General features: G+C 46.2%; 1 protein-coding gene across 1 annotated transcript; it reads left to right on the top strand.

Annotated features, from left to right (window-relative positions):
* Positions 1-1,519: 1,519 nt before the first annotated feature.
* PM20D1 (peptidase M20 domain containing 1) lies at positions 1,520-13,716 on the top strand. Its single transcript, XM_050326996.1, has 13 exons — positions 1,520-1,715; positions 3,412-3,498; positions 4,038-4,270; positions 5,749-5,835; positions 6,584-6,717; positions 7,165-7,284; positions 8,060-8,135; positions 8,365-8,426; positions 8,668-8,746; positions 9,822-9,893; positions 10,310-10,478; positions 11,178-11,277; positions 12,056-13,716. The coding sequence occupies exons 1-13, from the start codon at positions 1,520-1,522 to the stop codon at positions 12,183-12,185; spliced, it is 1,545 nt and encodes a 514-aa protein (XP_050182953.1). The 3' UTR covers positions 12,186-13,716.
* The last annotated feature ends 763 nt before the right edge of the window (positions 13,717-14,479 follow it).

The raw sequence follows: 14,479 nt of genomic DNA, 5'->3' as shown, positions 1-14,479 counted from the left end.
GTTGGTTATTCCTTATTTTAATGTCAGCCAGCAGTGATTTCTCCAGAACCACGTCTAGCTTGTTCTACGAGGTAAAACCAAGAGCTTAAGTCTCTTAAATTATTTTTGAGGGTGATTACTCATGGCCTCTTGTTACTGCCTGAGAGCTCCTTTGACAAAGAGCAACAGGGAGGTTGGTGCAGTGGGACAAGAAGCTGTCCTAGTCAATATTTCTGTAGCTCTGAGGTGGCATCGCATTAAAAAGAGGAAAATTCCCATTTCCAGCTCCTCATTGGGGATTCCTTGCAGGAGGCTGATTTCAGGTCCAAAATCAGGGCAGGAAGCCTCAGAGCAACAGAGCGTGCAGAAAACAGGGATTGTGGTTTGGGCAGTTCCTGCAAGTGTGAAGGATGGGGTGTCAGGAGGGACAGACAGAAAGCAGCAGTGACTGCTCTGAAATCTGATGAGCCAGGCAGAAGGAAACCTCATTTCTGTAGCCAATAAATGTAATATCAGCACTGCTGGAGGCACAGTGTGGCCAAAGGCTTAACTTCCAAGTGCCTGGGCAGAGAATTGGGGAAGCTCAGATTCACACTGGTGAAATTTTTACCTTCCAGTGTCCCTTTATCTCTCTTAAATAACAGTGATGTTGATGTGTGACGGCTCTGAAGCCTTCCTTGGTAAATGCATGATGTATAACCAGCTCAGAAATGTTTGTAATTTATTTAATTTAATATTGGTTTCGTTCTCTTTTTTTGATAATAAAGAATATGTGAACAATCATCCCCTTCTGCTGATCTGAGAGAAGGATTTCCGTGGGGGTTCCCATCTGGTATTTGGCATCCTGGGATAGTTCATGCCATGGGAAGGTGGGGTAAATCTTTACATTCAAAAGAAGTAAAGAAGGGAAGAACAACTGTTCCATCATGCTGGTTGGTGGAATCATGGAAAGAAGTGGATTTTTGGATTTAAAGCCTGTCAGGAGTGGGGTTGGCACACCGAGGGCATGACTCTGGGGCTGCCCTGGGATCTTCTTCAGGCTGCTCCTGGCTGACCCTCCCAAGGAAGCCAGGGAGGGACTGTTCATCAGGAACTGGAGCGACAGAACAGGAGGGAACGGCTGCAAACTGACAGAGAGAAGGTTTAGACTGGATATTGGGAAGGAATTCTTCCCTGTGAGGGTGGGGAGGCCCTGGCACAGGTTGCCCAGAGAAGCTGTGGCTGCCCCATCCCTGGAAGTGTCCAAGGCCAGGTTGGAGCAACCTGGGCTCGTGGAAAGTGTCCCTGCCCGCGGCAGGGGGTGGAATGAGATGACTTTTAAGGTCCCTTCCACCCCAAACCATCCCGCGACTCTGCGATTCCAGGGTGGCCTGAGGGAACCAGCCCCTCCCGCCGCCATGGCCGCTCCAAACTACAACTCCCAGCAGTCCCCGCGGAGGGGGCGGCCACAACCAGCACGACCACTCAACCCCATTGGTCGACTCTCCGGCGGGGCGGGTGGTGATTGGCTGAGGGCCACGCCCATCGTGCCCGTGCAGGGATGGCGGGCGGGCGGCGGGCGGTGATGGCAGCCGGGCTGGCGCTGGGCGCGGCGGTGCTGGCGGTGGCCGCGGCCGTTCTGCTCCGCGCCTTCGTCCTGCGGCCCCCGGCCGGGCTCCCGCGGCTGTGGGCGCGGAGCGCCGGCACCGCCGCCCTCAGCGCCGACGAGCGGCGGGAGCTGAAGGAGGCGCTGCGAGGTGAAGGGGCCCGCGCACGGCGTGTGCCCCCCTCGCCCCCCGGACGCGGCTGAGGGCGGGACACAGGGCGAGGGTGGGACCCGAGGGGAGGCGGCCGCTCCTCGGGTGCTTTGCCGGGGAAGGAGCGGGTGTTGGCCAGGGCAGGGGTTGTCACCTGTGCTGGGTACCCGTGAGGCCACACCTGGAGCGCTGCGTCCAGTTCTGGTCACTCGGTTCAGGAGGGACATTGAGGGGCTGGAGTGTGTGGAGGGAAGGGTCTGGAGGACCAGGAGAGCTGAGGGAGCTGGGGGGGCTCATCCTGGAGAAAAGGAGGCTCAAGGGGGACCTTCTGGCTCTGCAATCCCTGACAGGAGGGGGGAGCCGGGGGGGATCAGGCTCTGCTCCCAGGGAACAGGGACAGGAGGAGAGGGAACGGCCTCAGGCTGTGCCAGGGGAGGCTCAGGCTGGACATCAGGAGGAATTTCCTCATGGAAAGGGTGGTCAGGCCTTGGAAGGGGCTGCCCAGGGAGGTGGTGGAGTCCCCACCCCTGGAGGTGTCCAGTCCCACGTGGCACTCAGTGCTCTGGTGGGGTTTGGTCACAGGTTGGACTCGATGGTCTCGGAGGTTTTTTCCAACCTCAGTGATTCTGTGAATCTCCTGAACCAGCTCTGGCCCAGTGTTGATTCTCTCTGCCATTCCCTGCTCGTACACACAGAAAGCACCAGGCACCTGTGACGGTGTTTTCCAGACATCCCTCTGGCCACTGGATAAGTCACTGTGGGGATTTTTTCCCTCTCTTGCTCACCACTGGCAGCCTGGCTGTGACCCCTGCTGCTGTGTTTGTGCTGTGTGACGTGGGAGATTGGAGGGTTTCAGATCTCAGGAGGGCTGGCAGTGTGCAGGAAACCACAGTCTGGCATAAAATGATAGCCCTGCGCTGTTCAAGTAGGGCTTGGGTGTGTAAATCTCATACCTTGCTGGTTTGTAGGATTTATTGCCTAGCAAATCATGTTTGCATACCTTTTTAATGGGAAAATGAAGGGTCACAATAGATTTTTGTGTTAATTGTCGAGTCACACGACCTCAAAAGAATCTGTAACCTCACTTGACAGATGCTCTTGGGAAAGGCAGCTGGGACTGGGACTAAGTTAAACCCATGTTCTGCAGCACAGTGGCTGGATGTTGGAGAGCAGCTGTGTCTGAGCTTGTTTAAATGACAGAGCAGACTAAAAGAACCAACAAAAGACCTGTCTGTTTATATATTTTAATAGTTAGAGCAGTCTGTGTAATAACTCTCTTGCCATCACAACACAAGTCACTGTTGAGAATCTTGAACTGCCAACTAAGCTGCTTGTTCAGCTGCCAGAGTAGTTTATGCCTCTGAGGAATCAGATCACCCAAGCAAATTGCAGCTGCTCCTGGACAGTAGCATTTTTAATGATATCATTCAACACTTCAGGATGAAAAGTGGAGTCAGATTATCTACAGAAATGCCTTGGCTGAGCTGTTGGGAAATGCTGGTGGCTGCCTGTGCACAGCTCAGCTGAAGCACATCAGCCCTTTGTGATAGTGGCAGCTCGTGCTGCGCTGTGAAATAATGTTTAAATCTCCTGGAAAATATTCAGGCACATAAAATATCCTTCCCCTCTTCAGATGGCAGTGCAAGTATTGTTTGATTTGAGTGCTGAGTGATTTCTGGTCTGTGTTTCATTGAAGGTGCCATTAAAATCCCAACTGTGTCCACGTCTCCAGATGACTTGAATACAACAGCCATGGCAGAATTTGGGAGTTACATTCAGAAAGGTACTAAACTTTCATTCTCAGCAATCTCTGCTGCTTGATTTCATTTTGATAAACAAACTGGAGAGTGTATATATGGTTCCTGAATATAATGGAACAGATTTTTAGTTTGTTTTTCCTGAAGAAAGACCTGTCAGAAACTGGCACATGTGTATTTTTGGGGTATCCATGGCCAAAGCTTGAACAGAGAAGGTTTAAACAACTTCTTGCAGCAGTGGTTTTTGGTCCTTGAGTTGGTTAAATGCTATTAAAACAAATAATAATAAAAAGAGGATAATTACTGCTGCTTCAGCCTTTTTTTTGGCAGTTCCAGTACTGGTGAACGAGAATTCCTGGTTTGTTTAGGAAAGTTTTAAATACAAAGTGAGATGGATTGGTGCAAGTGTGAGAACTTCTGTTCTCTCTTGTGATCAGTCACATTTGCAGTGCTCCCCTGAGGCTAAATAGGTGACAGCTCTTTGGGATGCACAATCATAGCATGGGACATTATTGTTACTTTTTCTTTTACATGTGTTTTTAATTTTTTTTTTTTCCCCTAACAGTCTTCCCGGCTGTATTCTCTTCAAAGTTCATCCAGCATGAAATTGTAGGGAAATACAGCCACCTCTTTACTGTTCAGGGCTCTGCCCCTGACCTGCTGCCCTATATGCTGCTGGCACACATGGATGTTGTGCCTGCTCCCCCCGAGGGCTGGGATTTCCCTCCCTTCTCAGCTGCAGAGCACGAAGGTTTCATCTACGGACGAGGAACGCTGGATAACAAAAACTCTGCCATAGTACGTCCTCTTGGTAACGTCATTGCAGCAAGATAAAAGCCTGGCAAGGGTAAATTGGAGGAGTCTGTTCTCTTGGAATCCACTACATTGTCTCTCTTGCCCCCCTTTTGAATTAATTAGTGATGAATTCCCGAGCCCTGCAGTGTTATCCCAGCTCTTCCTAGAGATGGAGTGACCACGATTACTGAAGAAAGCAGAGTTAAAGCTCTTAGAAGAATCAGAAGAACATGTTCACAGATGCAGATGTATTTGATTAAGTGCCATATTTAAAATTTTATGGCCCAGGTTGCCCAGAGAAGCTGTGGCTGCCCCATCCCTGGGAGTGTCCAAGGCCAGGTTGGACAGGGCCTGGAGCAACCTGGGCTAGTGGAAGGTGCCCCTGCCCATGGCAGGAGGGGGGACTGAAATGATCTTTAATCCCCCTTCCAACCCAAACCATTCCATGATTGTGTGTCAAATGCTGTGTTTGAAATCAGGGATAGACCTTTTCCTTTTTCCCAGGTGTCACACGGGCATTCAAAGCCAAAGTTGGCCCTTTGAAAAGGCTTGGGTTTCAAAATAAATAGTGTTTATTTAATAGGATAGACAAATAACCCTGTATCTTTTATGCAGTCTGTGGCAGAACAAAGAGCTGTTGTACTAAATACATTCAGGAGGAATAAAATACAGAAAAGATTGATCTGGGCAAGATTTCTCATTGGGGAAAGGTTGGTGGAAAAATTAGTAAGGAAAATGGCCCTTTGTGCCTTGTGGTGATTAAATATTTAAACAAATATTTAGCAAACCAATGTCAGGGATGCTGTGACTGCTTATTGTGACATAGGCCACGCTCCTAGAAAGTTTCAGGTTATTTAGTCATCGATTTCAAACCCTTGAAACTTGAAAGTTTGGTTTGGTGCTTCCTTCTACTGGGAACTGCAGAAGTAACTCCACAAAGGGGCCAAAAAAATGAGCAATTTCAGTGAGCGTGGCAAAACAAGATGTGAAAAATTAAGGAGTTTAAATTGAAAAAAACAGGTGAGATGGGATAATATGGCAAATATATTGTTATAAATATATATCTCTGCCACAGCAAATGGTAGATTTGATTTCTCATTCTTCAAATTAAGTTTCTGGGTTGTTTTTTTTTGTCATCTTGGCACTTCCTGTACAAAATATACTGCTGATTAAAATCACTGGATTTGGTGGCTCAGGTCAGAGCCAATCTGTGTGTGGGACAGGCAGTTTCAGGGACCAGTGAATTCCTTGAATAATTACAACTTTGTCCTGCTTATCAACACAAATATTGCAGTGTTTTTTCCAGGGAATGGGAATATCCTCAGTGGGAGCCGTAGAACTCAAAGCTCAGCTGTGAGCTTAAGTCTCCTCAAGGGCTGTGAAAGCATCACACTTCTCTTCCATCACCCTGCACTCTTTTACATTTATTCTCCTCATTAACACCCAGGGATGGGGTACAACACGTTCTGCTTTTCCTGCAGGGAATTCTGCAAGCTCTGGAATTTCTGCTGAGGAGGAATTACAGACCCCGCCGATCTTTCTATGTTGGCATTGGACACGACGAAGAGGTATTTCATTTCCCTGCAATAACGAGTTGTTTGCACCTTTCATGGAGGTAACGAGGCTTTAATCTCTTCAACCTTGTTTAGCTGGAATGTCTTCCCTGTTTCTCTTGGTTCTGTGGGGAGATACTGTGTCAGGCACGAGGGCAGTTATATGTTGATTGTTTGGCTTTGAGTGACGTTGACAAAGGGTTTGGTGTGATGAGGAAAGAGAAGAGAACACAGGAGGGTGGTAGTTCAGATTCTTTCCTGCAAGGAAGGTGCAGCAGGAGTCACATTTTGGAGTACACACAGGGCATGAAAAGCTGGGTTAAGATTCATAGGGTCGTTGCAAATGATCAGGAAGAACTAACAAAAATGTTCCACTTAGTGGTACAGAGAGAAAGGTGAGGTGGGTTTGTTTATACATTTTCAAAATAGAGAAAGAATTGTTAATAGTTAAAATGATTACATTTAAAATTGCTGTTCTGTGGAGCATATAGCTCTGAGATATCATTGTGTCTAAATATCAGGAGAAATTCAAGCAACACTGAGGGACTGGTGAATGAGAGCACTCCTCAGTGTGGACATAAATCCATCTGCTACCAGGCCATTAACAATCTCCAGTGAATTTTGCTGGGAGAATCGTCTGTGAGCAGGTCGCTCTGGAGGTGTTCACCAGGGGCAATCTTACACAGGCACTGTCAGCAGCAAGGTGTTTTCCAGTATTCCTCCTGCCTTAATCTAAGCAATTCCTCTGTCTGGATTCTCCCAGGTGTCTGGTAGGAAGGGAGCAATGAAAATGGCAGCTCTGCTGGAATCCAGAGGAGTGAAACTCTCCTTCTTGCTGGACGAGGGAAGCGCGGTACTGGACGGGATCGTTGCCGGAGTGAAGAAGCCAGTGGCTCTGTAAGGAGAACACGAGTGCTCCTGATGAAAGTGATTCATTTTCAATAATTAATTAGTGATTAATGACCTTGCTAATGTCACTACAGTATGTTCTCAAGGCGTGGGGCAGCGTTGGTGTTGCTGCAGCAGTGGCACAAAGTGTAAGCCAAGGACCTTCAGCCTTTGCTTGCTGTCCATCACAGCTGTGCTGACAGAGGCAGAATGTTCCACTTAGCCCTTGCAAGCATTTTAATTTTGTGCTGGGGAGAAGCAGCCAAGACATCAGTCCTCCAGACATCTAAATACTGTGATAATGATTTGGTGCTGCTGCTTCTTGGGTGTTTTTTATGATACCAAAACTACACACAGTAGTTATTTTTATCTGCAGCCTGTGTATGTGTGTTTGGGGTTGGTTGCATGAATCACTTATTTGTTTATTTATTGACTTATTTGTCTATCATTGAGCAGAATTGCTGTCACAGAAAAGGGTTCAATGACACTGAACTTCACTGTGGAAAAAACACCAGGACATTCATCCTTTCCTCCTAAGGAGACAAGTATTGGCATTCTTGCAGCAGCCATGTCCAGGTGAGAGTTTCCCTGTCATCCAACATCAAAGACAGTCAAGCAGACTCCCAAGTCACTGATATGTGACTTTTTTAATATTTGTACTTAGAGTCTTTTTCAAATTCCTGTCAATATATTTGAAATTGCAGTTTGTAGCTCACTTTGAAGGGCAGAAATACAGCTCCCAGCAAAGGGACAATTGCCAGGTGTCTGCAGTGTCTTTTCACTTCAGCTGTTCCCAGTGTCAGTTGATTCTTTAAAAGCAAGACAAGTGCTGTCTACCCTAATTTACTCTGTAGCAATAGAGATTCCTTTGTCTGGGCTGCAGGATTTCTCTGGAATTTATTCCTGCACATGCCTGCTACCTCAGCTGGTAATTCTCCAAGCCAGTAAACATGGTGTAGAGTCATAATGTGACAGCATAAATCGTCTCTTTACCTGTCTGTGTAGATACCAAATTGGCTAATAAATATATATTTTAAAAAAGTTAGTATGTCCAGGCATGGTGGAATTTGCTGTGATGTGTTCCTAGATTTCCATGTATTTATAGGAGTCAGGCTTTGAGATTTTTTCAGCTGTTTTTCAAAGAAAGTCTTTGAAAAGACTGGAACGCCCAGAAATCTGTGGAGCTGTGCTCGCAGATTCACTCACCATGAGAGCTAAGTGTGATTGCATCTCAAATATAATTCAGAAATCAAATTCCTGTCAACCTTCTGGAGCAATAACAGCCAGAGATTTTTTTTTTTTTTTTTTTAATTTTTTTTTTTTTAAATTCCAAATGCTGTTTGTTTTGCAGACTGGAGCAGAATCCCTTGCGCAACCTCTTTGGCCACGGGCCAGAGCTCATGACTATGGAGCACCTTGCAGCAGAGGTGAGGAAAGCAGCTTGATTTCATTCCCAGATTTCCATATTAATAAGTGAAGAGTAACCCAGCTTATGAATTTAGAGCACAGCTAGGTCCTGGAAAGGAGAAGATTTCAGCTGGCCTTTCTCCCAGATAATTGTTTCTGCTGGAATTGTTTCAGCCCTAGCCAAGTGACTGTGCCGTGCTCTTGGAAACTGGAAACTTTCTGATTTGTGGCTTTATTTCTTCCCCTTAGTTCAGGTTTCCTCTCAATCTCATCATGAGCAATCTGTGGCTGTTTTCACCTATTGTCAGCAGGTAAGCAAGAAAAAAAGATCCTTGATAAACCTTGAAAGATGAAGCCATTTCTAGCCTTCCCAGGAAATCAGTTACATTATTTTACAGTTCAGGCAATTCAGTGTTTTACTGTTAATAAGCACTTCCTTAATTGAACAAGCCATCATTCAGCTTATTGCCTGTAGAATTGTGGTGCTTGTGTTCTAGGAATGTTCACCTTGTTTGAAAATTTTTGTTTGTTTCTTTCTGGTTTTTTTTTAAGAGTTCTCGCCTCGAAACCTTCCACCAACGCCTTGATTCGAACGACGACTGCAGTCACCATGTTTAATGCAGGAATCAAGGTACTTTCATTTGCATTTTTCTCCATGTAATAGGATGAGACAGCTAGGACATTTGATTTCCAGCTATTTATATCCCTTTATAAGATCAGTATGGGCCCTGTTTGTCACCACCTGTCACCACCACTCTCATTCCTCCCTCAGATGCGGTTTGGATTTGGCTACAGTTGAAAATCGCTTCCTTTCCGAAGTCTCTGATCTCTGTCAACCAGTCTTAAGGTTGTTAATGCTTTAGGCCAGACAAGAAAGAGTGTTTTCTGTGTAATCCTACAAAATATCAACGACAGTATTTGAAACTCACAGTCATAAGCACTTCCCTGGCCCAGGTGGGGTCTTGTGTTCGTAGGACAGGGCTGGTGTTTGCCCTTAAGCAGGGTTAGTTTGCACCTTGGACTGAGAGATAACAGCTTCTGGCTGATACAGCCAGATCCTGCCCTGATAAGGAGGTGTAGCTGTCCAAAAATCCCATAGCCCTGGAAAATAAACAGGCTGTTTGGTGTGTCCCTGGAAAAATCTGTTACTGAAAAGCATCACTGGACAAGAAAACAAAATGCAGTGGCTGAACAGTGACACGGAGTGGCCAGGAGAGAACTGACACCCTGGTTACTTGCTGTCTGGTTTTTTCCTAGAGATCATGCATTTTTTGTTTAACAAAGTTATAAATATTCATTCTATAGAAAAGAAGAGTAATGTGTGTTCAGTTACATCATTTAAGTGACTTATATCTCATATTTGGGGGAAAGGAACATGACAATGAGGTAAAAATATTGCTTAAAAGGGAAACCAAAATAAAGTTTCTGAACTTCTCAGTAGAAAGATTCTGAAGGGAGAGGGCTTAGCTCAAGATACCAATTTCTACATAAGGGCTAATTTAATTTTTGTTGAATTTATGAATGTTTCCTTGTATGCATTTTAGATGAGATTTACTGTGTTTTAACACAAAAAGAGATATCACACTACATGGAAATCATGAAGCATTAGGCTGAGGCCTGGAGTTGTTTGAGTTCCTGAGTTTGCAGTTGGCATTTTAATCAGTTTTTAACTTCCTTTTAACTTTGGCCCTTCCTTTCTGTTCTAGGTGAATGTCATCCCTTCTTCTGCAAAAGCCACCGTGAACTTCCGGATCCACTCGGCCGAGACGGCTGCTGAGGTACCCACTGACCCCCCCCTGCAGGGCCTCAGCTTCCCAAATCCTTTTGTGCCAAAGAGCAGCACAAAACACCTTCCCTTCCCGAGCCTTTGCTGGAAGTTTTTCTTCCTAGAACTTTTTTTTCCTGGGTGATTTGGATGATACAACTCCCAGTAGCAGCAGGTTGACCACCCTGCCTTTCAGGATTGAAGCAGTTCATGAACACCTCGAGACAGGGATTGCACTGGGGTTAAAAAATTCAGCTGAAGTATCAGAATCCACTGAGGAAGAGGAAGAGAGGCTGACACACAGTTTCAACAGCCACAATTGACAGTTCACAGGCAAATGTTTTCTGGAAAGCAGAATGTCTGCTGATGTCTGTAAGGGATGCTGTCTCATTTCTTGTGCTTATTTGATCTTCTGTGTTTTACCCACAGGTGCTGGAGGCAGTTAGAAAAACCATTGCTGATGACAGAGTGAAGATTGATGTAGTAGAGGCCTTTGATCCACTCCCCATCAGTCCTTGGGATGAGCAGACATTTGCAGTCCATATTTTTCAAAAAACCATTCTGGACACTTTCCCAGATGTTGACAGTGTAGTCCCAGGTAACAGCAGGCACATGATGATTGTTTCCTCTCCAGCTTCTGCCCTGCTTTTCTCTGCCCCCTCCCCCATTTGTTTCCATTTGCTGTGTACTTCTCCACCCCAGCTGTTAACTACTGGAAACAGCTGTTTTTTCCTCTTTTTATTCCGTTCCCTCTTTATGCTTTAAAAGTTTTAATGTTGGGTGTTTTTTTTTTTAAGTAGTGGAAGTAAAAGAGCAAACAGGAAGCTGACAGAAACAATGAGCCTTGAATTGGACTCTCTGCACATACAAAGGAATCTCTTCAGGGAAGAAAGGGATTGTGAGGGAGAGGAGGAGGTCTTCTTGCTTTAGGTCTTCTTTTATTGTTTTCATAGCTGGCAAAGCCATTCCTGCTTTTCTGTATTGTTCCTTAGGATCCCAGCCCCTTCCCTTTCTTGCAGCTCCTTCCTAGTTCTGTGTGTGTTTGTTGGACTGCAGTTTGAAGCTTAAACTTTTGGAGAGGCTGTTCTTAGACTGAACTGTGTGTTCAGCTCCTGTTCCCGGAGGAGAGGACGTCCCTCCAGGATGTACCAACCCACTGTTTCCAGTGATGCTGCTTTTGGTGCAGGCAGTGGTTACACAGAGCTGTTATCAGCTGCCTTTCCCTTCTCCTGGGGGAAATGGGGGTCATTAAAAAGCTGCTGTGATGCAGAGTGAACCTCTGGGGCCTGTTTTCCAGGCACGTGCATTGGAAACACGGACAGCAGGCACTTCACCAACGTCACCAGCGCCATTTACCGCTTCAACCCGCTGCTCCTGACTGCAGATGATCTCCCCAGGTACTGAGCTCTGCCTGCTGTGGGCAGCTGCTGGGCTGGGCAGCAGGGAAAGGGAAGATCCAGCTGCCTCAGGCAGAAGGAAACCCAACCTTGTGTACCTTGGCGTGCTGGTGGCGTGGCCTCACGCCTGGCCAGGCCACCCATTTCCTGCAGATTTGGGTGCTGCTCTAACAGGGGTGGAAATTACGCTGGGAGAGCATCAGCCCTCACTAATTGTTCCTTCAAATGCAGGCAGGGCTCGTTTAGGTGTTCCATTTGGTAGGTCAGCAATGCTGTGGAGCTCACTGTGGTGCAGGAGTGTGAAAGGTGGTGTTCTGGTGGTTGGCCTTGTCCAGGAGATTTATCCACATTTTTGGACACATTTCACTCTGAATTGATTTGCTCCTTAAGGCTGGAAATTAGGTTTCCTGAAGTAAAGTGATAACAACATCATCATGCAAGGGATTATTTGCTCATTTAGCATGTATTAGATATGTCATTTTATGGAGGTGCAGATGCTGCAGAGGAGTGTTCTGGCTGTGCAGGACAGTGACATAACTGGCCAAGAAATGGGCAGAGAGCTGGAATACTGTTAGGATTTTTTTTCCACATACACCACAGACATAGTTGTTTTGTTCTGAGCCTTAGAATCAGTAAATTTGGTTTGGCTATAGTGCAGAATTTTCTGTTCATGTTGTGCATTGCTTTGTGAAGCCAACAGGCAAGAACGGTGCTGGGCACGTGCAGGAGGGTCACAAATACACACTGGAATCAAAACCACTCCTCTTTTTTCTTCCAGGATCCATGGGTTGAATGAGAGAATCTCCATTGAGAATTATGAGAAACAGGTCGAGTTCCTCTTTCAGCTGATCAAGAACTGTGACATTGACACTCTTCCAGAGCCCCACTCCAGCTCCCACGAGCTGTGAGAGACACCCTGAGAGGAGCAGCTGCTGAGGTGGCCTGTGGGACACGGGGGGCTGGGCTGAAGGTGCAGTTCTGTGCTGGCCATTGAGCTCCATCTGGAATTTGGGGGCTTGTATATGGTGGTTTACATACAGATGGGAAAACTGCTGGTTGCTGCTTTGGGAAAATGTGTGGTTTGCCACAGAACCTGCATGAAACACAACAAATAACCCTGATTTCTGCTCCTCCCTGGTCTGACGTGCAGCCATTAATCTGACATTAATTTTTTCTTTAAGCCTCTGAAATTGGCAGTCACTTAAAAATCTAAGCTGTAATCAGCAGTCACTCGCCAGTGAGAGGTGAATCATCCTCTGGGCTTTTGGCAAACTCATTTTATACAGTTAATTTGACTTTTCATTCCTCTGAATGAGGTGTCTGTCAGCAGCTCACGTGGAAGGTTTGTGACGTGCTGAAAGGTTTCATGTAGAGTCACACTAAGAGTTCAAAATTGCACTGCTGGGTTTGGGCTGCTTTCCCAAGGGGATTCTCCCAGGCTGCTTCCCCAGGGGATGCTCTCAGCCAGCATCCAAGGTGCTCTCAGCCAGTGTCAGTGTTACCTCCCAACTGCCAAGCTCTTCCATTCATGCACTGATTTCTGACTCTGTTTTAAAATACTGAGCTCCAGAAGTTGCTGTAACTGATGAGGTGCTGAAAACTTTTCTTCCTGTCTTCTTAGTGATTTTTTTTTTCTGTTTTCCTCCCTGACTCTTTGGTGTGGCTCAGGGTATGTTGTGCAGCTGGGTGTCAGAGTAAAGGGATTGCAGCTCGAAATAAGAAACTAACCCAGTGCTGTCAGCTCATCTATTTTCTCTTTTCACTGACTCAGTTCCTGTACTGTATGTTTCTCATTTGCTCCTCTGAGAACTTGATTGTGAAAGATGTGAAGCCCTTCAGCTCCTTCCAGTTCAGTGGAACCAGAGGTTTGTTCCTCCACTGCCTGTGCAGTTTTCACTTTGCTGCAGCACTTCCACTGCCTCAGTTCTTTGGGAATCCTGGGGTAGACAGGCCATTGATGTTGACTCTGTTTCATCTTGCACTTCCTGCCTGTCCTTGATAGCACTTTTGGCCTTGTTGGTCTCTTTAGCTGGGGTTAACCAGTATTAATTAAGCAAATAAATAATTAGCACCTCGGTATTAGCCAAAGAGAAGCCTGGGTGAAAGCTGCCTTGTAGCACTGACACACAGTCACATATCTCCTCCTGCTGCAGAGATGTGTCTCTTTTTCACAACCTGAGTTACACACTGGAGTGGGTGGTTGTTCTGCTCTGAATTCATGCTGTAAAATGTATTGGAATGTACAGGAAATACCATGAAATGTATCCTGAAAAACACTGATGGAACTGTGATTCCTCTTCTCTCTGTTCACCATTCTCTTATTTATTTGCAATGTGATCTTATCATTGTGGCCAGAGGGCTACAACTCTACCACCTACTAAATAATTGAAACAAGATTGATGTTTTCATCTAATAAAACAAGGAATTTGGATTCTTTTCTGATTGTTATTTAGTCTTTTTATGTAACTGTAATTGCAGTGAAGTCATTTCCACACCTGATTCTACGCTGGAGCAATTCATAAAGTTTCCATCAAAACAAACCCACGTTTTTTTTTTCCAGCCAGCTTTGATCTTTTGCACCCTCCCTGGTGCTCCCCCTTCCTATACAAAACCAGCTAGCTCTGTTCAGGCATTATTGGGCAGTAAATAGTTGCATCTTTTATGGTTTGCTGCACTTTGTCTGTGTGCCCCAGCGTCAGTGATTTGTTCAGCCACGTGCCTGTGGCTCTTTTGTGAAGGTGTCATCCCTCTTGCAAACTCCTGTTGCAGGCACAGCAAAAGTGATGTGTCAGGGCCCAGCAGAGAATAAAACACAGCCCCGGGGGTGGGAGGTGCAGAAAGGTTTTGTTGTTGGGTTTTTTTCGCTGGCAAATCTCTGTAAAACTGAGTCTGAAGCCTTTGCTGTGCGGGGTCAGTGTTGTTTAACACCTGATGGTTGTGCTGCCGGTCAGAGGGACCTCCACAGGCTGGAGAAATGGGAGAACAGGACTGGCATGAGGGAGCACGGGTGGTGAAAGTCCTAACCTGGGTCATGCTGTTGGGGTGTGGAAGGAGGGGTTCGTTGCCTCTTGCAACAGCAAAGGAGGCCTAAAGACACACAGCATCCTTTATATTCTACAATCTGCTGGCCCCAAATCCCTCCCCTCTGTGTTTTGGTGAGGATTGTTTCCTTGTGGGACGTTCATCTGAAGGTTCATTTTGC

The sequence above is a fragment of the Myiozetetes cayanensis genome, unplaced genomic scaffold (genome assembly GCF_022539395.1).
Source record: "Myiozetetes cayanensis isolate MyiCay16 unplaced genomic scaffold, myiCay2020 scf32, whole genome shotgun sequence".
Lineage (NCBI taxonomy): Eukaryota > Metazoa > Chordata > Aves > Passeriformes > Tyrannidae > Myiozetetes > Myiozetetes cayanensis.
Note: the sequence above shows the minus strand (reverse complement) of the source record. Positions and strands in the feature narration are given on the sequence as shown.